We start from the raw sequence: 27,701 nt of genomic DNA on the forward strand, positions 1-27,701 counted from the left end.
CCTTCTTCCACAAAGATCTAGAAGACATTATGGATTGAATTCTGACCAGAAAATTGAAGGGAAAAGACACAGTGAATTATTTTACCCCATCAAGATTGCTTAGGGAGACAGAATCCTGGGGACAGGGTCTGGCCAAGGACATTCTGTAGACAGAGCATTCTAAGGGCCAAGCCTGGGCCCTGGGGCAAGAAGAGATCTGGTTGGGGGAGGGGTCAGCGGCTAGGTGGCGCAGTGGATAGAGCACAGGCCCTGAAGTCAGGAGGACCTGATTTCAAATCCGACCTCAGACCAAACACTTGGCACTTACTAGCTGTGTGACCCTGGGCCAGTCACTTAACCCCAATTGCCTTAAAAAAAAGAGAGAGAGATCCAAGGGATTCCCTGAACTAACACAGGGTACAGGAATGGGTGCTTTCTGGCAGCCTGCATTCTACTACCCAGTTTATGGTCTTAGATTCAGAGCAGACTGAGGAGGGGACCTGAGTGAGGAATGAGTTCAGAAGCAAATAGTACCTGTGTGGCTGTGATCCTAGGAGCAGGGCAGGGACTAATTTCTAGCTTCCAGCCCAAGCAAAAGCTTGTAGTGGAACAGCCAGGATAGCCTGTAATTTAGTTGCTTTGAAGCTGCAGAGTCTCCCAGTGGTTGAGTTGAGCAGCTGGGGACAAGCCAACAGACATAAACCTGGGTCAGGACCAGGAGGGCAGTGAGCAGATTTTGGTGAAAGCAAACAGAAGGATGCAAGAGGGCAGAAGTCCAGTCCAAATGGTTTCCCCAGAAGTGCATAGAGCTCAGCCCTGACGTAAAAGTCAAAGTTAAGTAGGTTGGAAGAATGAGCAAACAAAAAAAGAATTCCACCATAAAGAACTGTTATGGTAACAGGGAAGCTCACCAACATTTACAGGCTTTGTCTCAACAAAAAAAACCAACAACAAAAAAAGCTTGGACATAACTCTAAGCAGAATTCCTAGAAGAGATAAAGCAAGAGTTTAAAAAAAAAAGACCAAGAAAGGTGATGTTAAAAACTAAATGAGTGGTAGAGGAAAAAAATTGGAAATGAGGACTTTGGAAAACATGAAAAGAGAATTAACAGCTGGTAATTTTGTACCTATTTTGCAATAGATACAAAACCTCATTCAACTGAATTCCCTAAAAAATTGAATTGATCAAAGGGAAGCTAATAACTCCATGAGACATCAAGAAATATTAAAACAAAATCAAAAGACTGAAAAAATAGAAGGAAATGTGAGATACCTTACAGCAAAAACCAATGACCTAGAAAACAGGTTAAGGAAGAAAATTGGACTACCTCAAAATTATGACCAAAAAAAGAACTCAGCTACACCATGTAACAGGAAATTGTAAAAGAAAACTGCCAAGATCTCTTAGAACCAGCTGGCATAGCAGGTGAAATTTAACAAAAAAATAAACTGAGGCGAGTCTCCTAACAAGATAACATTTATTACTAGGGGCATGCTGCTTGTTAATAAATGGGTCTTCGGCTTGCCTCCATTTCTGCCAAAGACCCTGAGCAAAGAGGCAGTTCCCTTTTTATAGGTTTTAGGGTATAGAGAAAAAAGAAAAGGGTAGCAAGATGGCATAGGGTTAGGAAGAACATGATTGGTTATATGACTGAGGTGCAGGGAACAATATTATTGGTTGGAAGTTTGGTAATGAGGGCTAGCAATGACTTTTTCCTTCCCTCGAGACTAAGAAGTGATCATTGAGTCCTGGAGGTGGAAGACAGTGGGCCAGACTTTTGGACAACCAAACATCCTTGAATAGCTTGGTGGTGTGAAGATATTAGACCCAACTCCCTTCTGTTCACAAGCATCCGGTGGGGGTGGGGGGGATGGCAAGAATAGATCAGTGATTAGCAAGAGAGCTGGATTTTTAAACTTAACCCATTACAGACCAGCTGAATTTTGAATTAAGAGATAGAGAACCATCACTTAAAGCAGTTACAGGACAAAAGCAATTAGTTGTAAATAGAATCAATAAGAAAACAATACAGGATCAGTCTTAATCTTCTCAAGGGTAAAGTATAAATAGAAAGAATCCAGTGGTTATCTTCTTAGACTCCCAAATAAAAACTACTAGGAATGAGATGGCCAAAATCCAAAGCTCCCTGGTCAAGGAAAAAATACTTAAGTATCCATAAAGAAAGAATTCCAAGTACCAAACAATCATAGTCAGGTTCATACGAGATTTAGTAGCCATCATAATGAAGGAATGGAAAGTTTGGAACATGATATTCCAGAAGGCAAACTGATTTATGCTTACAACCAAGCATAATTTACCTAGTAAAACAGTATAATCTTATAAGAGAATTGATAGTAAATGAAACTGTTAATGTTTCTCATTAAGATAGATTGATAATTTATTAAGTGCTTGCTATGGGCCAGACATTGCCAAGTGTTGATACTATAAATACAAGAAAATGAGATGGTTCCCTAATCCAAAGAGCTTATGTTCTGATGGGGGAAGACAGCTCATCAAGGGCAGTTGGAAAAGTGGGCAGAGGATGGGTCCCTGAACTGCTGAGGAGGTGGAGCATCTGGAGAGTGAGTGAACTGGGCATAAAGTGAGCATGACTGGGGTTCTCCAGAAATGGTAATCCTGATCTTAGGAACTCAACAATCAGGAAACTAGACCGCAAGATTGAGTCAGATTAGCATAATAATCAGGCTTTAGATTAGCATACTGAGAAGTATTCTTACTATTTCAAAAGGGGTAGGCTAAATGTGTTTCTATACTTGTGAAAAAAAAGAGAAAAATTAAAATGAATGAAAGCATTTATTAAGCCTATTCTGTATACTGAAACCTGAATATGTTCATTATGCTGAACCCTAGGGATATGAATACAAAAGTACTGAGTGATAGTCCTTGCCCTTCATTTTCTGCTTAAAACCATTTAGTGGAAGAGACCACTTCTAGGAGCTAGGGAGGAGTATTTTTGTTTGGAAATTTATAAGAGTCATAGTGATGTGGACTGATTTGATTATGGTTCTAGAACTGGGAGTAGTAGTGCAGGAGGAGATGGTGGAATGGAACTAACAGAATATATCCAGGAGTAAACTTGACAGAAGCTGGTCTAGCTATTTTGGGAGTTGAGAAGGTTAAATTCTCCAGGAGATAGGTAGGAGGAGTAAATGAAACTTATTAGAATTAGGGTAAGGACTAGGACCATGATTTGATTTATATACAAGACCTATACTGGTCAGTACCTTTTCTGTAGTTTATAACGTTGGTTGCTTTAGAGCAGATTAGGCATGTGGGCCTGCCACCTATTACATTTTTAAATGGTTGAAAAAAAATCAAAAGAATATTTTATGACATGAAAATTATGTGAAGTTTAGATTTATGCCCGTAAATAAAGTTTTATTGGAACATAGTCATGTTGATTGTCTATAGCTGCTCCAGTGGCAGAGTTAAAGCAGAGACCGTCTGTGGCACTCTTCATTGTTTCATACTGCTGCACTGAGCACTATAAATCAACGTGACACAGAACTGTAAAGTGCCCACAGGTATCACTGCACCATGACATTTTAATTTAATTACCAGGGCATACCCATCATATCAAAAGAAGAGAAAGGCCGACTTTGAATGTCATGCTTTTAAGGCACAGTGAAGTATGGATTATTTTGTTATGAGTTAGATGGTAAAGTACTGTGTTTATTATGCAATGATACTATAGCTGTGCTAAAAGAATACAATATTTATTGACGTTATCAGAGTAAGCACTCATCAAATATTCCCAGGCACAGGAAAGCAAGTCAGAAAAATTGGAAATTTAAAATGGATTATCTCATCACAATAGAATTCCTGACAAATTTGTTTTTAAATGAGCCTGCAACCAAAGTAAGTTTCTGATTGACTCATTTGTTAGACAAGCAAGGAAAACCATTTACTGATAGTGGGTTAATTGTGTGTGTTTGTAGCAGCAGAAGAAATGTGTCCAGAGAAAATAAACTTAAGACTGTTAACCTTTTGATTCAATTAAAATCATATGCTTATGGATTGGTATCAATATTTGGCAGTACCTAGCTGTGTGAAAAAAGCATTTTCAAAAAATGGAATATGTAAAAATCTCATACATCAATAATAACTGACAAGCAGTTGTGATTGATTTTGATGATAGGAAATACTAACTTTGAACCCAATTAGGCAAAATGTTACATCCCCCTCAAAATTCCATTCTTTTCATTAGACTGGTATTAGAAAAAGTTGTACTCAGTTATATTTTAAATTTCATCAATGAAAAAATTGAAAGTCATTTTGTTTTCTCATTGTGTAAGTACCTACACAGTAGCCTTGATTTTGCCTCTTGGCCCACAAAGCCTAAAATATTTATTATCTGGCCCTTTACAGAAAATGTTTGCTGACCCAGGCCTAGAGCACTGAGATGTTAAGTGGCTCAGGGTTACACATAACCCTATGTGTCAGAGGCAGCACTTGAACCCAGGTCTTCTTGGCTCCCAGGTCGGCTCTCTATCCATTATGGTACTTTGCCTTTCACTTAGTGAAACTTAAGGATTAAAAGTAGGGAGAGAAATGGGGAGATTGTGACACTTTGGTTTATGTCTGTCTTGTATTTATTGATCCCTATCCAGCTATGCCTTTCTTCATTAGTGGAAGGGTATAGTGGTTGCTCCATAGTGTGCCCATCTTAATTTGACCATAAACATATTTTAACAAAAATTATGAATCATGGTGAGGAAAGAAAATAAAGACTACTCCTAGGATTAAGGGGTAGTTGGAATTTTGTGGAAAATTGAACTTAATTATGTATCCAAAAAAATTGCCACCCAAATAGGTATTTTTGACATACCCACAAACTCAATTCATAGGATTATAGATTTAGTGCTAGAATGATCTTGGAGATCATTTAGTCCAATCTCTTCATTTTGCATTTGACAGGCACCAATTCCCCCACCCTAAGGGTAACATAGCAGGGCTGGGATTTGAATTTCATCCCTCTAACTGTTCTCCGCCATTGCATTGCACTACTCTACCTTAATATTTTGCAAGGGAAAACATTGATAGCATTAAAGCTTTTCACAGAACACACATTCACAATATGTAGAGAATACTTAAACACATAATATTAGGTACCAACAGACAAATTTAGGCAGAGACTAAAACTAGCTTAAATATCTGGACTTGTACTGCTTTTGTGTAATCTTTCAAAAATTAATTTCCAGGTATAAAATAATAGCATGAAGAAGGATTTTTAATATTAAAAAATATTAAAGTAATGAGATGATATTTTATTTCTAAAAATTTTCCATTTTTATTCTCTTCTCATCTCCTTTTACTTATCATCCCTTGACTCCATTTCCAATCTGCTGTTTCATTGAATTCTGTTTTTAGCTTTCATTTTTCACAGAAGTTTACTTATTTTACTTAATCTGCTTAAAAGAAATAACACAATTGGGGGGCATTAATGTATTTTTGAAGCGTGAGTTTTTCTGCTGTGGTATGGAATATTATGTTACTCTTGGCTATTTATTGAATAGAAACATGCCTTAAAGTTTAGGAACCATGTGTCAGAATTTTATAAACTGGTACTTAGAACTGATCCTTTTAATGTGATCAGCCTGGTGTTTTTAATTATTAGAATACAATTTGTGACTTCAAAGGGAACGATTCTCATTTTATACATGGAAATAATTCTTATGTTGTTAAAATTTAGGCTTCCTCAGAAGTGATCAGCTAGTCTCATAGAACTTGAATTATTAGCTACAGAAAGTGATATTATTTAATAATGATCATTTAAGTAACTCTCCCAAGAGAAACAATTGATTTCATTATTATTATTTTGTAATCAGGGAATGACTCTGTTAATGATGGGATCAGCAGATGCTTTGCCTGAGGAACCTGTTGCTAGAACTGTTTTCGTAGAAGACATGACGGAAGAACAGCTAGCATCTGCTGTAAGACATTTCAGATTTCATAATCTATTTGGATCACTGCTTATCAACAGAGATTTATTAAAATGAGTTTCAGAAAAATGACTTCTGACAATTTTGAAGTTCTGCTTGGGATCTAATAGTTAACGGTCAGTATGTGTGTATTCAGCAATCCATAGGATTTTTTTGCTTGTAAATTTGGCTTCAGCCAGACCTAGTGTTGCCAGGTGCTTTATGAGTTTAATCTGCTTCTCAATTCTACACCTCAGTAATTTTTTTTACAGTTTTATGAAACCAGTTCAGATTTATAAATTAAATCTTTCCATCCATAGTTTGAAGTTCAATTCTTTGACAATTTTTCTTACAAGTATATTTGTATTGCTATATTTTTAAGATATAATATATTATGTTGAAAGTGCTTAAATAAAAATTAATCTCAGTTCAAACATTGTAATTTAGATTCCTGCCAGACTTACACATTTATTACTACCTAACTTTTTATGTTGTGCTTTTTACTTTTTGAGTTTGTATTGTTATTTTGTCCTCAGAATAACCATGTAAGACAGGTAATATATTAGGAAATTGAGACACACAGATTTTAATAGGCTTAGAGCCTTAGGTTTTCTGAAACCTGGAAAGACTTACATGGTCTGATGCTGAGTGAAGTGAGCAGAACCAAGAGGACTTTGTACACAATAACAGCCACATTATTCGATGACTAATATTGTTAAACTGAACCCTTCTCAGCATTACAAGGATCTAAGACCTCTCCAGAGGCCTTGGGTTGGAAAATACTGTCCACCTCCAAAGAAAGAACTATGGAAGTTGAATCACTATCACTTATACCACTCAACACTTGTGTTGAGTTTTGTTTCATCTTTCTGATGGTTCCTCCTATTGGTTTTAATTTTTACTTACAACTTCACTAATGTGAAAATATGTTTAATAGGAATGTAAATGTAAAGCCTATATCAGATTGTGCACCATCTTGGGGAGGGTGGGGGGCAGGAAGGGGTAGAAAAATTTTCAACTCAGAAGCATATGGAAATGATTGTTGATAAATCAAACTAAATTAATAAAAAAAAAAAAGAACCTTAGGTTTTCTGACTCCTCTTCCATTAGACCATACCCACGTTCAAGACTGGTACTCTGACATATTTCAGAATACCAAAAAAAAGTGGAGTATTGATATAAGATGTGATTATATGGAGAATGTATTCTGATAAAGTCAGTTATAAAGCAAATTTTTTAAAAAGCTAAACTTCCTTTCTTCCAACTTGTAATATGAAATTATAGAGTAAAGGGAATAAAACTATATGCTAGGAGTGCTGTTGAATTGCCAAAATTTAGGCTATGCCTCCTCACTGCTTCTGGCATTTCTGGGAACATGGTATATTTTTCTGTGCTTATGTCCATATACTTAGATCCTAGAGCTGATACCTTCTTTTCATTTTGTCTGGATGTTTACAAAATCTCATTGAATTAGACTTCATTATCCAGAGATACTTTTAGAGGCTGACATCTAACACATAATAAACTTGTGGTCCAGAAATCTGTTAGATGTGAGTTTTCTGGTTCTTTATAACAAGTTAGGACTCTAGTTAATCAAATTTATAATTTCTAAAGTATGTAAAATGGGGTATGCATATATTTGGTTTGGCAAAAAAACCCCAATAAACTTCAACTCATCCTTATTTAAAGGCTAATAATGCTGTTTAAGGAATAAGAAAACATTTCAAGATACATAAATATAAGAAGGAAGTTTTTCATGCAAGAGTGTAAGCAAGTACCTTTAGCATACGGTCCCTGATGTCTTTATCTTTATATTCTCTACAACATTTACGACAGTAGAGAAGTTTAGTGAACAAATGATTTTGGCAGATGGTATGCCCATTGCTTAAATAATTTGACAATCAGTCCCAATATTTTATCATAAAAACCTTCAAGATAATAGACACTTATTTGTAGGAGTGATGCTAATTTAGTTGGGGACAATTCACAAAGTATTTTTGCCACCATTGGGATGGTATATAGCCATTATAATTTGGGATAGGGATTAAATAATTGTTAGAGATTGGTAAATCTTTGGTCTTTACCTCAGGCTATGTGATGATAATAGTTATAGATGTTGCTCATGAAATTAATTTAATGCTTGTCTCATCAGATGGAATTGCCATGTGGATTGACAAATCTTGGTAACACTTGTTACATGAATGCTACAGTTCAGTGTATCCGCTCTGTGCCGGAACTCAAAGATGCCCTTAAAAGGTAAGGTTAAAGTTAAAAGTATAACTTTAAAAACTAATATTCATATCATATAAACAAGATTAATATTCATCTTCTTGGAACATATGGAATATTTAATAAGTAAGGATCAGCATGGGGAATATTTAATAAGTGAGGATCAGCATTTCCATCAGACTGTTTTGGGTGAAGATATACAGTTAAGGCAAAAATAGGTTTTTGCATGATCATTTATTTTATTCATTGCTTCATGATAGGGCTAGCGACAGAACTGGAAATACGGAACGCTTTATCATTATTCAGACTTTCATATTCCTTGGTTGGAGTAAAACTTACCTGTCTCTAACTGGGCTTTTGCAAAGACCTTTTTTTTCCCCCAGCAATATTTGGTTAGGAAAATGTATAGCTCAGATGTATAATCATCAATGCATTTATTGATTATTTGACGACGTGCTAATAAAGTATGTTGCTTAGCTCTTGAAATAGTTTGATATTCAGTGAATTTTAAAGGAGGGGATAAGTGGGTGAGACATGCCTTTAGAAAGACTAGTTAAGAGAACAGAAACAGGAAAGAATAAAATAGTAATAGTTTACATTAATTATTGTATGTCATCTTCACTGAATCCCTAACAGTCTTTTTGGGATATTGGAGAGAGCCATATCTCTCCAATATATTGTGGGGAGAAGAAAGAAAGTAGATTGAACAGAAGGATAGGCAGAACTGGCCAGAATAGCTATATGCATATGGGAGAGGCTATAGTTATAGAAAATTATAACTTGCTGTGAAATATATAGAGATGTCTTCCTGGAAGATTGGTAGTCCTGGCCTTAAGTTGTAAAGCCAGGAAAATAAAGATTTCTACACCTTAAGTTTCAGAAGGGAAAAAAAAAGCAGGCCTCTTTAATGTGAATGTTTGAATTAGAGCGATAAGTACAATTACCTAATAAAGAACCATTCTAGCATATGCTTTTTCCTTTCTTTTTGGTCAGCATTTTCATGATAAAATGTCAATGCCCATTTTGATACTTGGAAACTTAATACTAAAGTTAAGACTTTTCAGTTAGTTTCTGAAATTTAAAAACTTTACTTATGCCAGATATTGACAGAAGGTGATTTCCCATGTGATTCTACCAGTTTTTGACACCTAAATAATACTCATTTACAGGTGACCAGAAAATAGAAAACAGTGAGCCTTCAGTTTTATTTTAGTTTTGTCTTTAATGATTCCTAGATGCTACTGCTGTATTTATAAAACATGATAAGTCTACATGATATATAACACATGATAAGCATATACACATATACACATAGGCGTGTATATGTGTGTATTTTTTTTCACAGTTTTGTGACTTAACTTCACATTCCTCTGCAGTTATTTTAAGTCACCTGTTACACTGTTTGCCATAGCCAAAGTATTCATCACCTAGTGACTAGTCCACTGGTTAGCCTTTCCATACTTCCTAGGACTGTACTCTTGATCTTACTAGCTTGGTAGATCAGCTAGAACTTGTGTTTCAACAGTGTGGCCTTTGAGAACAAAGAGTCACCACTTCCAAGATTTTTAGGTGTGTCTTAGTGTCTTGAGATGAGGGGAGAAAAGGAACTATTATAGTTAACATCTGTCTCTTTCCTCCACATTCTTATTTACACAATACATTGGAGGTAGTGAGGCAAGAAAGGAAGAAAAGAGAAAAAAGAAAGGAGGGAGGCCCAAAGGGAAGGTGGAGTGGCTTGTTAACTAAATTGCCATAATTTTTATTAATTGATCTTCATTGTGATTGACAGCACCGATTAAAGACTGCTGTTATTTGTGTTGTTTAATACTTTTTCTTAAATGTCTCCACAGGTATGCAGGTGCCTTGCGAGCTTCGGGGGAAATGGCCTCGGCACAGTATATCACTGCAGGTCAGTCTGAGGCATGTTGTAATGGGGGATTTCTTTGAATACTTTCTACCTTTCCTGTATTTAGCGTGATGACAGCCACACAACAGTACTCAACAAATACCTGATTTGTTTACCTAATTATGTTAATAGATGAGACACTAGAGTTGCTGTCCTAGATGATACTTAGTTTTTTAGTCATTCAGATTATAGTAATCAGAGGTGTGTTTGCTTAGTTCCTATTCCTAGACCAGTGCTTTCTGTATTGTTTTAAATGAATTTTCTTTTGGCAAGAAATGAAGTGACATTTTGGTGTAATTATATTTTGGAAGTAAAGTATCGTGATAGTAATGTAGTACTTGGAATAATTTTCCTAGATTTGAGAAACTCTAGAGAGTTTTCAAATACCAGAGGCTTTCTCATGGAAGCCCTCCACTAGTTGACATAGAGCCCTGTAGGCTACATGTCAGAATTCACCTTTTCCCTCCTTTTTGTCAAGGGCACCACTCTCCTCCCAGTCACCCAGGGTTGTGACCTTGGTGGCATTCTCTGCTCCTCACTTTCACCCCACACATACAATCCATTGACAAATTTATTTTTTTCTACCCAAATGACATCTGTCGGGTGTCTGTTTCACTCACACTGCTATCATCCTAGTTCAGGCCTTCACCACCGCTTGTCTGGATTGTTCAAATAATCTCCTAATTAGGCCTCCTTCAGATTTCTCCCCATTCCAATCCAAAATCCAGACAGCTCCCAAAATGATTTTGCTAAAGCGTAGGTCTAAACATGCACTAAGTTCTTTTAATGCTCAGTTCAAATCCTGAACTACAGGGTATCATTTACAGGAAGTCTTTCCTGGTTCTCCTAGCTGCTTATGTCTTCCCTCCTGAGCTTCCCTTCCATCTATACTATATCTGTCTTACATGTACCTAGTTATTTACATATCTCTGCTGTTAGAATGTGAGCTCCTTGAGGGCAGGGATTATTTTTGTCTTTATATCCCCAGCGCTTGCCAGCATGGGAGTTAATAAATGTATATTGACTGATGACTTATGTTCAAGAGGTAGTTCTAATTCTTTTAAGATTAATGAAGTTCATATGTTTAAAACAGATGTCTATATATATAGATATATATTTGTGCATGCATGTACAGATAGTTTAAGTGGACTGTTCTGCGGACCTCCCCTTTCCCTTAAGGAGAGCAGCAGGGCCGCAACTCGTCTCTTGCTCTGTGACCCTGAGACCAGATTGACTTCAGTGTTTTGGGTCTATGTAGCTGGAGGGGCTTCTTGAGCAGAGGACCCCTGGCTAGGGTTGTACTAGTGCTTTGCCTCCCTGGCTGTAAGCACCACCCCTGCCTTGAGCTTCAGGTGGGGTTCTACTGCTTACCTGAAGGGGAGTCAAATCTGTGTGATGTGAACTTACAGAAAGTGAGAACTGTCTACATTTGGGTATATTAAATAGTTGTATATGGTTTGATGTTTATATAAATGATCTGAGTTAGAAAGCAAGATTCTGATCAAAATTTCAGGTTTATTGGTTTACTGCTGCTTTTTACATTCCTAAGAGAATATTTTCTTTGTTTTTAAGCCCTTAGAGATTTGTTTGATTCCATGGACAAAACTTCCTCCAGTATCCCACCTATTATTCTACTGCAGTTTTTGCATATGGCTTTCCCACAGTTTGCAGAGAAGGGTGATCAAGGACAATACCTTCAACAGGTAATTAGTGTAAGGCTGTTGTGGTTTTTCAGTTACTAAATCTTTGTGAAGTCACATCACTTAAAAACAGGGTGATATCTTGATACTTTTCATATTATTTGAGTGTAATTGGTAAATATGGGAAGACTTAACATAATTCAGAAAGTTATCTCTGGCTTTTTTTCTTTAAGGTCACAGATTGAAACAAATTTATTTTAAAGTAAGAAACATTATCTTCTAGATAGAATTTTCAGACTTTTGCAAGAAATCATGAGAAGGTAAGACCACAATCATTGTCTAGGTCTTATTCATAGTCCTTATTGTATTTCCATTTGTAGGATGCTAATGAATGTTGGGTACAAATGATGCGAGTGCTACAACAAAAACTGGAAGCTTTAGAAGGTGATTCTGTTATGGAGGTAATTGAATTATAGTAATGATTATAATCTTTTATTTGGTCTCTTATCTGCTTTTTTTTCCCTCCAAAAGCTTTTGTTTTTGTTTTTGTTTTTTGGGCTAGGCAATTAGGGTTAAGTGACTTGCCCAGGGTCACACAGCTAGTAAGTATCAAGTGTCAGAGGCCAGATTTGAACTTAGGTCCTCCTGACTCCAGGGCCGGTGCTGTATTCAGTGTGCTACCTTCCTGTCCCGTCTTCAAAAACTTTTGAACAAATTGTTTTTCATCCATTTTTTACAATTGAGTAGACATTTACTTCTTTATTCTTTTAACTCCTTTTTCAGAGTGCCATTCAATTGTATACCCAACATCTACTTGGCCAGTTCTTGTTCTCAACATTTTTCACATCTCTTTCCATTTCCATTTATGTGGTTCAGACTTTCAGATTGCTTCTTGCCTGGATTATTAACAATAGCTTCCTGGCTTTTCTGTATTTCTGGTCTTTCCCTGTACCATTCTCATACATTTATTGCTAGAGTAATCTACCTAAATCACAGCTCTAAAAGCACCACTCCCTAGCTTCAAATTCTTTGGTGGCTTTTTATATATAAGAGTTCAAAATTGTATTTAAGTTATCTATGATTTTGATCTCTACCTGCTGATAGTTCCTACATATTCTCTGTTCTGCAGCTAACATACACACCTTTTACCCGTCCTGCCCTTTGTCACTTCCATTCCTTTGCTTACTTTTTAGCTACAATTCATTAATTAGCAATTTTGCCTGTTAAAATCCCCATAAGGCCCTCAGGGCCTCTTCCATGAGACCTTCCCTGATTTTTCCCTTTCCTTCTCCCTACTTTTACTCTCAAGGATATCTTATAATACTCATTATATCCTAATTTGTAATATAATTATTTGCTACTTCTTTGTGTTCTGCTACCATAAGGACAGGGGTCATTAAGGACATTCATCTTTAAAAGCCCAGCTCTCTTTACAGTTCCATTCATTCAGTATCTGCTTAATACATGTTTGTTCAAATGGATGGAATTTTAAATGCAAAGTATTGCTTATCAATATTCAGTAGATAAGTTGAAGCTATTGTCCTCATATTTTTGTATGTTAGTGCTTTTTCATAGGCAGTGTGGATTGGATGGATGCAGGTAAAACATCCTACGGGAAAATTATATTTAAAATTAATATTATTAAACAAGGTTGCATAGGGGGAAAGTATACTTTGATATACCTTGTGTAAAGTAAAATAGAATATATATTTATTTGGTTATTCTTTTATTTGCAGACAGACAGTGCATCACCAGCTGCAGCCGCCCAAGCACCTTCTAAAAAGAAAAGTTTAATTGATCAGTTCTTTGGTGTTGAGTTTGAAACTACGTATCCTTAAGAAAGTTTATGCCGAAATTGATTTCAGAGATAATGATTCACCAGTACAGATTCAATGAAAGGAGCATAAGATGAAAAAAAGAAGAAAAAAATTAATTAGGTTGTTGTTACTCAGGAGTTTGAAGAAGGCAGATTTTTTGAGTTGGCTTCTTTGCCTGAAAGGGATCACAATAATAGCAGTTAGGAATTTGGAAAAAGAGAAACATTTTAAGCCTGTGAAGTTTTGGTAAAGTTTGTTGAACAGTAATAATAGCCCTTTAGATCATTTTACCAAAGATCTTGATGAAAAAACCATTTTCAAATTAATATAAAATAGTTTGGATCAAAGTAGTTGATAAAGTAAGAGTTTCAACTGAGAGAAATACTTGAAAAAAATCTTAACACTTTTTTTGGGGGGGGAATGGATATTTTGTTTTAATATGTCCATTTTCCCATTTAAAAACAATTAAACAGAACTGATGATGGCAGCTAAGTGCACGTTCCTTTTTTCCTAGTTTGTTACTTCTTCTTTTCTTCCCCCCCCTTTTTTCTTTTTGATGAGGCAATCAGGGTTAAATGACTTGCTCAGGGTCACACAGCTGGTAAGTGTCATGTGTCTGACACTCGGGTCCTCCTGACCCCAAGGCCAGAGCACTGTCTACTGTACCACCTAGCTGACCAGTTTGTTACTTCATAACAGAAAGGAAGGATACGTGCTTTAATTTTATCGAGGCAACTGGAGTAGCATAGAATCTTGGCCTTTGGGCGGTTTAAGGCCTGCCTCTGCCCCTATACTGGTTGTTTTACTATGAACAGCTGTTAGCAGCTTTTACTCACATATTATAAATTGTGTGGGGAAAATATATTCTCCGAGCCTTGAAAGGATTGCTTTTTCTTTCCCTCTATTATTATGACTCAGGAACTAATGAATGGTTAAGATGGTAATAGGGAATTGAGTTATGAACTAGATTAATAAAGGAAAATTGGATATGAGACCCCAAATTTTGAATTTTAAAAGGGTGGTGATATTCTGTCTAATAACTGATAATACCAAATTGAGTAATTTTTCTTGTGTAGTAGATAAACTCTAGATTTGGAGTCTTACATAAAGTCTTATCTCAGCTGCATGATTAACTGGCGGAGGAGCTTTAGGCAGGTCACTTACCCACTCTGGGCTGCTACCTACCTCCCAGGGTTGTTGTGAGGATTGAATGAAGTAGTGTCTGTAAGGTGCTTTGTAAACTGAAAAGGCACATCAGTGCCAATTATTTTTATTATTTGAGAATCTAACAACTTAATTCAACAGGTAACTTAGGACATATGCCTTAACTTGTTACATAAAGCATGAAATGTACCGAGGCAGAAGAAGAGGAAGCCACCAAAGGGAAGGAGAACCAGCTCCAGCTCAGCTGTTTTATCAATCAAGAAGTCAAGTACCTGTTTACAGGACTTAAATTGGTAAGAAGAAAGGTGGATTTTTTGGCAGTGACTTGGCAGGCTTCATTGCACCTCTTAATTATGCAGACAGTGTTTCACATACCTGGGCTTAATTTTCTGATAGTTACATGTCGCCTCTGCTTCTGTCATAAAGCAGTCCTTAGATCAGTGCTGTGCAAAGGTTTGGGGCTCAGTTTAGTTGGGTGAATGGAAGTAAAATAGATGGTATTTTTCTTCATGAACACTGTTATAATTATACATTCATTCCTGACCAAGGACTTGGGAACAAAAAAATAATAGATGTTGAGGCTTAAAATATTACAAAAGCAAACATAAGAATTTTGAAACATTTAAAATAGTGAAAATTTTATATAAATATTATTAGATAGGCATTAATTATAAAGGCATATATCTTAGGTTGAAAAGGTACCTTAGAGTCTATGTATGTAGTTCAACTTTTTGTTATTAAGAATTCCTTCTGATAGCATTCCTGATATTTGGTCCACCAGCCTCTGCTTTAATAACTTTTGTTCTTTTGGCAATACCAAATATATCAAGAGGTAGCTTTTTTAAAAAATCTTGTTATTTGAAAAGTTTCTTAGGTTGAGACAAAACTCTGTTCTTTCCTCTGAAGAGAAAGGTAGAATGGTCCTCCATAGTTTCAAGATTGACCATTTTAATCACTCTTTCTCTTAGTTAATTCTGTTACTAACTTCAGTAAACATTCCTTTGTTCTTTATGCGTGATTATACAAAGGTCTTCAGTATAGAGTTTTAGATTTAGAAAGAATCCTTGTGATCATTCATTGAAGACTGAGGGCCAAAAGTCACAGCACTTTAAGTGGCAGGAGAGGGTTAGCAACTAGATCACTTTTCAAAACAAAGCATGGTCATATTTAAATACTTGGAGTCTTTACCAAGGATTTTTGGGTTTCTTGAATCTAATTATCTTCATCTTCCCTTTCTTAGCATCAGAGTTTTCTCTGAACAGAGAAAGCAGTCACCAAGGGGCAGCCTAGGGCAGGAGGTGGGAGTGGGTAGTGTTGGATAGGAAACTGGAGTAGAATCAACTTGCCTTGCCTTGTGGATTGAGAGGGTGGGGATGCAGTTAGGGAAGTTAAAGGGGGATTATATGTATAGACTTCATAAGGCTTTTAAAGTGCTAGCTCTCTGTTAACATGTACCCACTATCTCCCCAAGTCACTTCAGGGGCCTGCTGCAATGATTGACTAAAGGTGATGAGAAATGAAATATAAGGTATTAATTGGAGAGAACAGCCAAAAAATGAAGCATGGTAAAAGGGGGAATAACTTCAAAGTGGTTTTGTTATTTTCTTTCCAATTTTATAACAAGGGAAAACAAATCTGCTTGTAGGTTATGATTAATGATATTAGGTGGAGTGTAAGAATGATGATCTTAGGGGCAGCTAGGTGGCGCAGTGGATAGAGCACCAGCCCTGAAGTCAGGAGGACCTGAGTTTAAATTCAGCCTCAGACCAAACACTTGACACTTACTAGCTGTGTGACCCTGGGCAAGTCACTTAACCCCAATTGCCTTAAAAAAAAATGATGAGCTTAAATCAGATTTAGTTAGGTATACCTTGATTTATTAAGATGTTCCTGAAAAGTTGAATGGTATGCTTTTAATTTAGTGAATATAATCACTTTCTCCTTGGCATCATAATTTCGGAGTTGCTATCACCAATTTGTGATTTTTTTCATTTTGCCAATGATTTCCTAATGATTTAATTTTTCTACCTTTTAGCTTCTATAAAGTAGCCAGTGACCCGTTAGTATTTGTAGGTACTTCAATTAAATAAATTTCTGCCTGTGGCCTTCTAAGTCTGCCTTCTGCTGCCTTCTGACTGAGTCCAAGTTTTACAGAACAAATCCTTTTATTAAGAGGACTTGTTCTGTGAAATTTGGATTCAGTCAAAGGGCTGCACTTGAGGACGTAGAGGGCTAATTTTGAATGTTTGGCCTTTGATGTTGTATTTTCTTACAATGGAACATCTGTGTACCAGTTATTTTTTTGTTTTGGAAGAAAAAACTACTACATCTATAAAACATTGTCAGAAAAATAACTGTCTTCATTCCTTAGAATACCTTTTCAACTTTATCCTATTCTTTATTAATAGAGACTTCAGGAAGAAATCACCAAGCAGTCTCCAACATTGCAAAGAAATGCTTTGTACATAAAATCTGTGAGTATGGTGCATTTAGCTTGTGAAATTTTTGCAATTTTGTAATGTTGACAATTTTCCAAAGTAATAACTATATTGGATAAATCTTTATCACCATCAAGGAGTAAACAGCTTATTCTTTTATAAAGTGAATGACCAATACAGTCTTGAGATGTAATGCCATTTCTCCTTTTCCTTCAGTCCAAGATTAGCCGGCTGCCTGCTTACCTTACTATTCAGATGGTTCGATTTTTTTACAAAGAGAAGGAATCTGTGAATGCCAAAGTTCTTAAGGTTAGCTGATACAATAAATTATTTATATTACTATATTGCCAAGACTAAAGACCCTTTCCCTATGGGAGCAGTTTCTCCTTTGTCTTCCAATTCGCAATCATCAGGGAACAATTCATCTAGAGATGTAACCTCTTTGCAGATGCAAAGAGTTAAGAAGTTGAAAGGGAGGAAGTGGGGTGTGTGTGTGTGTGTGTGTGTACATGTGTACATACATGCATACATATATACACATCTACCCACTTTTCTGCTGCCCAGTCTTTCAACTATCTTTCATATTGGGAGCCCCTGATGTTGATGCCACAATGGAAGTGGGGAAGGGACCCTGTTTGTAATGTCAAGAGCGTGTTCCTAGAATAATGAATTGGAACTCTCAGGATGCATTTTTCTGTAGACCAGTGTTATGTTTAAATATAACATATAACAGGCTGTCTCATTCAAAGTACTGTTAGAGCCCCATTTTTAAGTGCGTGATGGTCAAATCCTCCATAAAAGCATCCTACTCAGATGCCTTATCTTGGTTTGGAAGTGACCTTAGGTCCATGAAGGCTTTGCCAGTAGAGCTCTGATTTTGGAAGGTCCTGTCAAGCTAGAAAACCCTCAAATACATGCAACAGTGATGGATTTATATGTGTCTAGTCTAAGGACTCATCACCAATTTGGCCTGCATTGGTTAATTGTTATTATTTTCCCAAACCATCACATCTCCTAAAGGCCACCTACTGAGATGTTAGGGGGGGTTGTGATTTGTATTGGTGAATGATGTACCCACCAAAAGAATACCACATATTATTAAAATATGGATCAAATAAGCTTTCATGAGTTGACCTAAGGACCTAATCCCATGAATAATATTGTTTGAATAATAGAATAATAATGTTTTTATGGGGAAATTGCAAACGCCCAGTTTATTTTAAGATGGGGGCAATCTATGCTGATAATCTGTTTTTTGGAACATGGCTTTTGTCTTAAAGAATTTCAGGTGTGTGTAGAATACTGATTCTCTTATCATCTTAGTAGTTTAGATTGAGGGCATAAAATATAAAATGATATTTCAACAGGAAAGAATCTAAATACCACTTTGACTAACCCCAAGAAAGTAAAATTCCAAAGCAAAAATAATTATCTTCCCAATTCCTTGTTTTTATTTTGGTACTTTCCCCAAATGATTTTAATATTAGGTTTATGTTTTATTTAAACTCTAAAAAGTATGAATTTGAAAAATTTTGTAAAGGTGAGGTCACATTATCAAAACGTTTACACTTCTCCTTTAATCCTGTAAAAGGTATTTCTGTTTATTTTTTCCAACAGTTTTTACAGTGTTTATTCACTCTGCCCCCCTCCCTGATCTTTTCTGTTTTTACACATAGGATGTTAAATTTCCTCTTATGTTGGATGTATATGAACTGTGTACACCAGAACTTCAAGAAAAAATGGTCTCCTTTCGGTCAAAATTCAAGGATCTAGAAGACAAAAAAGTAAATCAACAGCCAAAGACAGTAGGTTTATTTTTTAATATTTAATATTTAAAATTCAGGACCAGCAGCCAGTGGTTACTTTTAAATGACATTAGGCAGAGCCTAACCTAAAATTACACATCGAATGTGCTTTACATAGCTTATGTTGGTAAATATATCTGACATTATAGGTCTTTATATTATGTTTTTACATTTTTAAAATAAGAGACAAGGACTATGAATCTGATATTTTATCATGAGGTTTACTCCATTCCTTATACATACAATATATTTAATTTTTTCCCCCCATATTATCTTCAGTTTATAATTTATGTCTCCTTTCTTCTGAGGTTCTCAAAGCACTTCATAGAAACTCACTTACTCTTTTCAACATGCCTGTAAAATAGGTATGTTATATTGTTTTTCCTTATACAGTATAGGATTTTCCCCATTTTACAGATGGAAATGAAGGTATAGAAAGTTGATTCACCCATGGCCACTGAGCTCCATCTGCTGGAATGCCATATCTCTAAAATCATAATTTTGTAGGACTTACTGATCATAAAGTGGCCTGTTTTCTTGGCATATCTGTATTTGTATAGATATCTCTATTTACATGTTGTAACTATGTGTATGTTTTGTTCTTGTTGTTAAGTCTTTTAAACGTAGTATATATACCAACTAAACTAAATCAAATTGTGTAGATGAGAACTTTTCTTTCTTAGGATATAAAATTATTCCCTAGACATCTTCTCTACTGTTTTAACCCCAGTTGGTTTTGAAGAAAATTATAAACAGTCTTAAACTCTGATTTGTCTCTAAGAGATTTTGTTTTGTGTTCCTGTCATTCATTGACTAACTTGGAATTTGGAAACATGTTCCTCATCCCCACCCCCCACTTGCCTATATGTAAATATATTGTCTCTCTTCCAGTATAAATACAGTATATTTAGGTTTCCTATTTCTAACCAGTGGCCATTGCTGTGAAATAACATTTTAAGTGCTTTGAGTTCTTGGATGAAAGGTATAAGAGAAGTAGTTTAAGTACATCTGGTGCATCTGTTTCCATTATTAAGGGAACAGTTATGATATCTTTATTTGTACTGCGTAAAAAAAAATACTGTACTTTATCTCCTAGAAATACTAATGATATTTATTGGACTATGATTTCCCAGCCATCTAGGTGTTTTGTTGCTACCTATAGCAGGACTCTTTCCATATAGACCACTGGCTGTTTTTTTTGTTGTCGTTTTGGTTTCTGTTTGGTTTTTGAGAATATTAACCCTGGTAATTTATGATTCAGAATTATGGTAATATCTTTTTCTTTACAGTCTAGCAAAAGTGGAGGTGCACAAAAAGAAGTTAAATATGAGCCATTTTCTTTTCCTGATGGTAAGGGAAATTTTTTTTTCTGATTGTTTCTATAAGTTCTGTATTTGCAAACAAAAAAACTAGTCAGTTAACTTTTGCTTACTACTTCCCAGCATGGATTCTGCTTTGCAGTTAAGTAAGTCTCCTTTCCTTCCCCCACATTATGTTTATTTCCCACCTTTGTTGACATTAACAAACTAAGAAGAGGGGCTCTCCCTTCCTCTCATAGCTTCAGCATTGTTTGTACCTCTCAAGTAAATGCACTTCGGTATTATTGCTTGTTAGTAGGGGTGTGGCAGGCAGCTAAGTGTTGCAGTGACTAGAGCCCAGGACTTGAATTCGGGAAGATTTGAGTCCACAGCCTGTCTCAGACATTTCCTAGCTGTGTGACCCTGAGGAAGATTCTTGTCCTCTCCAAACCTTAGTTTTCTCATCTGCAAAGTGTGAATATTGGCATACACCTTACAGGGTTTTGAGTATCAGGTGAGATAATATGCAAAGGGCTTTTCAGATCTTTGAAGTGTTGTATAAATGTCAGCTGTTGTCATTTATAGCTCTCTGTGTATGTTATTTTCCTAACTCACCATGAACTTCCATGAGGGAAGATCTTATTCCTTCTTAAATTTGGTATCTTACCCCAGCTTCTAGCACAGTGCTTAGTACATTGTAAACCCTTAAATTTAGCAGACATTGTTTGAATTTTTGTTGGTCAGTTCCTGTCTTTCACTTTGTTTAAGACCTCTTTCTTCCATGGCTTTCTTGGTTAATCTGATGTCTCTTCCATTTTGGTGGTCTATATCAGAGGTGTCAGACACGTGGGCCTTGGGTCCCATGTGGTTCATAACACTCCCAAGTATGGCCTGAACCAGATTAAAATGCAATTGGGAAGTATTTAATAAAATATCTTTTATAAGTCAAGTATGTGGCCTGCAGAGATTCTTATGTATTGTTTAGTGGCTCCTTTTTCTATTTGAGATTACCACCACCGGCCTGAACTTAAATGTGCTCAGTTCTATTGTTTTGCATCAAAATGCTTATCATGATGATGGTGGTGGTGTTAATAGCTATATAGCACGTATTTTGTGCCAGGCTCTGTGCTGAATGCTTTACAACTATTACCTCATTATTGTTATTCCCATTTTATAGATAAGGAAACTGAGGCAGAAGTTAAGTGACTTGCCAATGCTCACATAGTAATAAATTTCTGAGATTGGATTTTAACTTAGGTGTTCGTGACTCCAGGCCCGTCACTATTTATTGTGCCACCTTGCTCCATATATTCATTTACTTTCTCGCGTATATGGATGTACTTGTCTTTCTTTTCTTCTTTTTTTTTTTTAAGATATTGGCTCTAATAACTGTGGTTATTATGACTTACAAGCAGTGCTAACACATCAGGGAAGGTCTAGTTCCTCAGGCCATTATGTATCATGGGTGAAAAGGAAACAAGGTAAAATATTCCATTTTTTAAACCGTAAAATATTTTGTTATAAACTATTAATGTCAATTTTTAGTTACTTGATCACAAAAGACTTTTATAGTTATGCCTCTCCTCTCTCTTTTGTTATTTAGATGAATGGATTAAGTTTGATGATGATAAGGTCAGCATCGTTACACCAGAAGATATCTTGCGGTTATCCGGTGGTGGAGATTGGCATATAGCGTATGTTCTATTATATGGGCCTCGCAGAGTTGAAGTAATTGAAGAAGAAACTTCACAATAATCTTCATCTTAGCTGTCTCTGACTAGGTGTGGAATAAATGTTGTTCGTTGATCATTTCTAAACCCCAGAGCTTTAGAAGAAATTTTCAGTGGTTCTACATGGTTTCCCCTCATGTGGAGCCAGGAGGGTGAAATCAGACTTAAATTTGTTCCATGTATTAAACAAAACTAAGAACAGGATACACAGAAAAAATTTATCCTTGGACTCTGCTGCCCCTGTATAAAAGTAGCAAGCAGGGAGACTTTTTTTTTAAAAGGCTTATTTCTTGTGTAATTTTTTAAAACAATTCTAAATGGAAATGCCTTTCAACCACTACCTTCTCTCCTAGTGTTTAATTTCTCTTTCTGCCTTTTCCAGCCCAAGATTCAGCAATCAGATATTTATTGCACACCTATTATTCCATCATTTGTTGTTATTCTTGCATGGTTCAAACCACCATTCAGTAGCTGCCCATCCTTTTGCCTTATCTAACAAAGTTTTGCCAGAAGGTGGAAGGGAGAATGTTGCCCTTGTTGTGTAACTCAGTGCTGCTGCCCATAGCCCATGGAAACATGGGTACAATCAAGTATTTGTCCAGCCTGACCTGTTGACTCAGTCTGTTCTGTTGCTGGCATTTCATGACTTCAAAATAAATTGTGATCAATAACAGTACATATGATTATAGTTTTCTGTGTCTTTATAGTGTGAATATACATATACTTGTTGCTGCTCATCAGTTATTAAGCTCTTAAACAAACAATGGCTATTTTTTATTTTCCTAAGAGGATCTCTCAACAGGAAAAAGGTTTTTCAGGGATTCATCATTTTTCAGAACTTTAGACTGTTGCCCCATCTACATCTTGATTTTCAGTTTAAAAAGAAAAAAAATTAGAAGTAAATTATTTCCACAGAAGTTGACTTAAAATAACTGAGAGGATCTGGATTCATTTCTTGGTTTGGCAAAAAAAATTAGTGGACCATAATACATCATGTCTTTAACTTGTCATGGCAGTGATTGATGTGTGTGAGATACTGTTTCATTTTAGCTTTCATTTCAGTAAATTTGTTTTTGCTTTTTGGTGAGTCAGTCAGGGTTAAGTGACTTGCCCAGGGTCACACAGCTAGTGTGAAGTGTCTGAGGCCACATTTGAACTCGGGTCCTCCTGACTCCAGGGCCAGTGCTCTATCCACTGTGCCACCTAGCTGCCCCCATTTCAGTAAATTTGAATTCGCCAATCCTTCATTTAAAAAACTTTCTTTAGGCCGTAGTGCATAGGTTCCCAAAGTGGGTGATACCACCCCCCGAGGGGACGCTGGGGGCAGTGGAAGCATAAGGAAAGAGAAGAAAATTTTGAAAAACCATTCCTTACATATTTCATCTGTTGTGTTACAGAGTTAAAGTTGTAGTGATTACATTATTTTCCAAATAAACACATAAAATGCAAGTTGCAGTGGTCAAAGCTGCTGACAGATCTTAACAAGCAAGGTGAGCGTGTCACACATTGTCAGGAAGTCCAGCATGCATTGGCAAAAATATGTGCTTGCAATGCCTTGTTCACAGTAAGATTTACAGGATTGTTACAGGATGTAATATTGTGCCTTCAAAATTTCAAGTGAGGAAAAACCCCACAAATTTACAAAAAATTATTTTTTGAAATGATTCAAATTTTTAAAAAAGGTTAAAGTAGACTTCCAGGGGGTCTGAGTAATTTTTTTACAGGGGGTGGTAGGCCAATAGGTTTGGGAACCTTTGCTTTAGTGAAACTGATTCCTTCATAGTATTTTGATTAGTCTCTTGATAAAATATGTGATATCATTCACACTTAAGTTACTTTCCCCCCAAAAGTATTTCCTCTTCCTAGGCTATGCTAGCCCCAACTGGAAGTTATCCCCCTTTTTAGTGGATTAGAGGTGGGTGGTGAAAGATTTACTTAGCAGCAGTCCTAAGGACTTTGTATTTGTCCAGGACAACTAAACTTGCATTCTCATCTGCAACCAGGGAGCACTTTGTAGTAGTAATCAGCAGAGCAAAACAGCAAGGATGAGGATTCTAATATACTTTACTCTTCAGTCTGTCATAATAAAATCTTACTGTGAAACTTTAATCTATCTCCATTGCTACAAAAATTCCTGCAACCAGCCCTATTCCATATAAGAATCTTTTCTGTGTTTTTTATATAGTTTATGTTGCCAAAATATGAAAGGTGAGTGCTTTACAGTGAGGGAAAGTGAAATTTATTTGTAATGATGCCTTCTAGTATCTGACTTTTCAGATTTTCAGTCTTATTGGTCAGGTTCTCATCTGATTCCGAGAACAGCCTTGCATGGTTGATAAAGGGCAGGTATTTTTCCTATCTGACAAATACAAAAAAGATTCACATGAGAACAGAAAGCATGGTAAAAGTACAACAGGGGCAGCTAGGTGACACAGTGGATAGAGCTCTGGCCTTGGAGTCAGGAGGACCTGAGTTCAAATGCAGCCTCAGACACTTGACACTTACTAGCTGTGTGGCTCTGGGCAAGTCACTGAACCCCAAATGCCTCACCACAAAAGCAAAAAAAATAGGACTATATAATTATACACATACATATATATGTATGTAGGTATTGATAGCTACGAGACTTTTTACTGGATAAGGTTGCTTTTAGGCGTTAAGATGACTTGTTCAAATCGGAGAATTTAGTAACATACCTTAGTATATTACTAAACTAAATTTGTTAATTTTAGCCATTAGCATTGTAGTAACAGCAAGGCTTTTATTTCGTTTGACATAAAATGTTTCTCTTTGTTCAGGTCATCACTGCAGTCCAGCAATATAAATAAAGGTATGATAGCCAAGTCTTTAAATAAGAGTAAAAGAGCAGAGGCTCTTTTACTTTGTGTTAAATGTTTAAGCTAGAGACAGACATAGGAGGATTAAAACATCAGCTTACTTCAAGACATATTAGGTATAACTAAACTACAATGCCACTGGAGTAAAGAACAAGAAAAGATCTTGTCTAATGCCCTTGTTTTGCAGATGAAAAAGTGACGTCAAGACTTTGGCTAAGTAGGAGAGCAGGGATTGGAAGCATGTCCTCAAACAGTTAGAAGGGTCCTCTGGAAGATTTCCAGATTACTTTAAGTGCCTTTATACTGTCAGGAAACCCAGGGGCATTCAGACCTTACCTATAAGTAAGTAGTTTCCTACTTACTTGCCTTCAATATGAGCATTGTTTTAGGAACTGTGTTGAAAAAGCTAGTTAATTTAAAAGAAACTAAATTGAAGTGTTTACAGAATAACTCAAGGAGCATTTTCCAGTGAAGAAACCAGTCTAACCTGTACTGTACAAGAGCCCAGATTCTATGGTGTAAATGTTAAGTGGTATTTATTATGGAAGCCCTAAAATGGTATATACATTAAAAGAATCTTAGCCGTTATGTAGGACACATTGCCTGACAATTCTAGGTTTTGTATTTTACCACTGAAAATGTAGTCTCTTACGGGTTTGCTTATCCATTTAACCTAGGAAAAATACTGTACACACGCATCTGTGGTTACTTCCCTACATCAGGACGTCATATTAATTCTCTTCTTTACCCTTCATCATTAGATACCTGAGGAAACAACTTCTTTATAAATAGGTATTTGCATGCTTTGTAGGTATGATTATCCAGTTAACAGATAATTATAGTTTTTCCTATTAACACTGGACATTGCTTTGCTGTTTATTAAAGTACTAACCAACTGTACACAAATGTTATAAAAAATGTTTATTGTTTACCAAAACAAGTGGATCTCTTATCAAATGCTGCTTGGTAACAAAAATCTTATCACAGTTTTAATTAAAAAAATATAATAAGAAATAAGTTAACTACTTGTTTCAGTGTCATTAGTTAGACTTTCTGCAAGGTCGCTTAATCCAGATTTATTTAATGCATTAATGAGATTCTCAGGTGTTGCATGTATCCCCTCTTGATCCTGCCATGCAACTAGCAACTGCTTAGCTCTCATCTTCACATCTTCACTGTCAGACTCAATCTGTCTTATGTCAGAGTCTTTCATTTCTAAGTATGGAGCCAGTATTTTCCACTGTTCTCCCAGCTTGTTAGCAAACAGCTCTATTTGGTCCCCTGTTACAGGTTTGTCAAGCCGAACATCAGGACCTAGGAAAAAAACAGGGAAAGTTATACAACATTCTATAAGGGCAACCTGAATTCTCTTATCCTCTTTCTCTGTATTCAAAATGATGGTGATGCCATACACCCTATATACAAGGATTTGTAACAGTCTATAGCAGAAGGTAGAAGGAAAGGACTGATAAATAAACAACAAGAGAGACATCACCATTCATTTTTTTTTTTTAAGGCAATTGGGGTTAAGTGACTTGCCCAGGTTCACACAGCTAGTAAGTGTCAAGTGTTTGGTCTGAGACAGGATTTGAACTTGGGTCCTTCTGACTTCAGGGCTGGTGCTCTTTTCACTGCACTACCTGGCTGCCCTATCACCATTCATTTTTAGCCTAATCTTCAGGCACAAACTGAACTGTAAGTTTTTAGAAATCACAGTAATTACAGATATGGTATTCTCTGAAAGATAAATCCATATTGGACTCTAACAAAGATTAAATCAATTTTTCATTAATTAAAGTAGGCTTTTTCCTTATCTTAAACCCAAATGAAATAAAATCTCTAAAAATTAATTTATTGCACCAAATGTACTTAGATTTTGGTTTCTATTTCAAGTTTCTCTATGAATAAAACCTCTCCAGTTTTTTTTGGGGGGAAGGGGGGTTCCCTTACTAAAAGAAATGAGCATATACCTGAGATAAAACTAATCAAAAGCAACAAGTTCAATGATAGGATTTTGAATAGATATGAAATCAAAGAAAAGTTTCAATTTTTAACAAGAGCATGAAGAGAGAAGTTAACACTTACTCTCATTATTTTCCTTCAGTAAAGCATCATTATCTTCCTCATCTTCATCTTCACCTGTTTTTATTTCTTCAGAAGGAGGCTGAAATTTTTAAAAAGTAATCCGTTTAAAGTTTATTTTAAAATGTACAGAAATTTGGGAAAAGTGAATATATAATCAGAAGATTGAAATGCAGGTTCTTTACTCCCTAGTCAGTGTACACTGAGAACTGTGTACCTCAATAAAGTAAAAAGATGTTGGGGGGGAGTTACACTTGAGTTTTTCCTTCTTCCAAGGAAAATGACCCTTGCACTGGGAAAGACTGAATGGTTAGTAGCGGGGTAGACTAAGTGGATTTTAAGGCAGTTCATCAAGCTACTCACAATTGGTCCAAGTTATTAGGTCTGGATAAAGTCTGTCTTAAGAATACTCAAAAGAATAGCAAATGTGATCTAGCTACCCACCCCTAAAAGATGATCATGTGAAAGTCCCACTGATTGTATTCTGCCTTGGTCAGACCACATCTGGAGCACTGTTTAGTCCTGAATCCCACATGTTTAAGGGCACTGGAAAGCAGGAGAAACAGAGAGGGTGGCTATAATGGTGAAATGGCTTTATGGAACAACTGAAAGATATGTGAATATCTGTCCTGGAAAAGACTTAAGGGGAGGGGAAGAAGGGATTCAACAAATATTTACTGAGCCACTGTGAGTAAAATCACTCTAGCTGGATGTTGGCGATAAATAACAAAACAAAAAACAAATGATCAAATGTCCCTACTGTTGAGGACATGAATTCTGTTCTCAAGCATATGAAGTATATGAAGGGGAGTTGTGGAATAGAGTTGTTGTAC

General features: G+C 36.1%; 2 protein-coding genes across 6 annotated transcripts in view; one reads left to right on the plus strand and one right to left on the minus strand.

Moving 5' to 3' along the window:
• Positions 1-22,625, plus strand: part of USP14 (ubiquitin specific peptidase 14) — a 34,785-nt gene extending 12,160 nt beyond the window's left edge. Inside the window, exons 1-14 of one of the 3 annotated variants that reach the window (XM_020970675.2) lie at positions 4,370-4,480; positions 5,830-5,934; positions 8,075-8,178; positions 10,002-10,060; positions 11,630-11,760; positions 12,078-12,158; positions 13,434-13,525; positions 14,857-14,971; positions 17,087-17,152; positions 17,333-17,425; positions 18,793-18,921; positions 20,211-20,271; positions 21,593-21,700; positions 21,823-22,625. In XM_020970675.2, the coding sequence (XP_020826334.1) occupies positions 4,436-4,480; positions 5,830-5,934; positions 8,075-8,178; positions 10,002-10,060; positions 11,630-11,760; positions 12,078-12,158; positions 13,434-13,525; positions 14,857-14,971; positions 17,087-17,152; positions 17,333-17,425; positions 18,793-18,921; positions 20,211-20,271; positions 21,593-21,700; positions 21,823-21,974 (1,341 nt within the window). In that variant the 5' untranslated portion in view covers positions 4,370-4,435 and the 3' untranslated portion in view covers positions 21,975-22,625. Of the gene's footprint in view, positions 1-4,369; positions 4,481-5,829; positions 5,935-8,074; positions 8,179-10,001; positions 10,061-11,629; positions 11,761-12,077; positions 12,159-13,433; positions 13,526-14,856; positions 14,972-17,086; positions 17,153-17,332; positions 17,426-18,792; positions 18,922-20,210; positions 20,272-21,592; positions 21,701-21,822 lie in introns of those variants that run through there. The other 2 variants (XM_020970673.2, XM_020970674.2) reach the window with 2 other exon arrangements.
• Positions 22,626-25,692: 3,067 nt separating this feature from the next.
• THOC1 (THO complex subunit 1) overlaps positions 25,693-27,701 on the minus strand; it is a 69,182-nt gene continuing 67,173 nt past the window's right edge. For 2 of the 3 annotated variants that reach the window (XM_020970659.2, XM_078153475.1), the window contains exons 20-21: positions 26,872-26,950; positions 25,693-26,100 (exon numbers count right to left, since the gene is read on the minus strand). In XM_020970659.2, the coding sequence (XP_020826318.1) occupies positions 25,805-26,100; positions 26,872-26,950 (375 nt within the window). In that variant the 3' untranslated portion in view covers positions 25,693-25,804. The other variant, XM_020970660.2, reaches the window with a different exon arrangement.

This window comes from Phascolarctos cinereus, unplaced genomic scaffold, assembly GCF_003287225.1.
Source record: "Phascolarctos cinereus isolate Bilbo 61053 unplaced genomic scaffold, phaCin_HiC Scaffold_4;HRSCAF=312, whole genome shotgun sequence".
NCBI lineage: Eukaryota > Metazoa > Chordata > Mammalia > Diprotodontia > Phascolarctidae > Phascolarctos > Phascolarctos cinereus.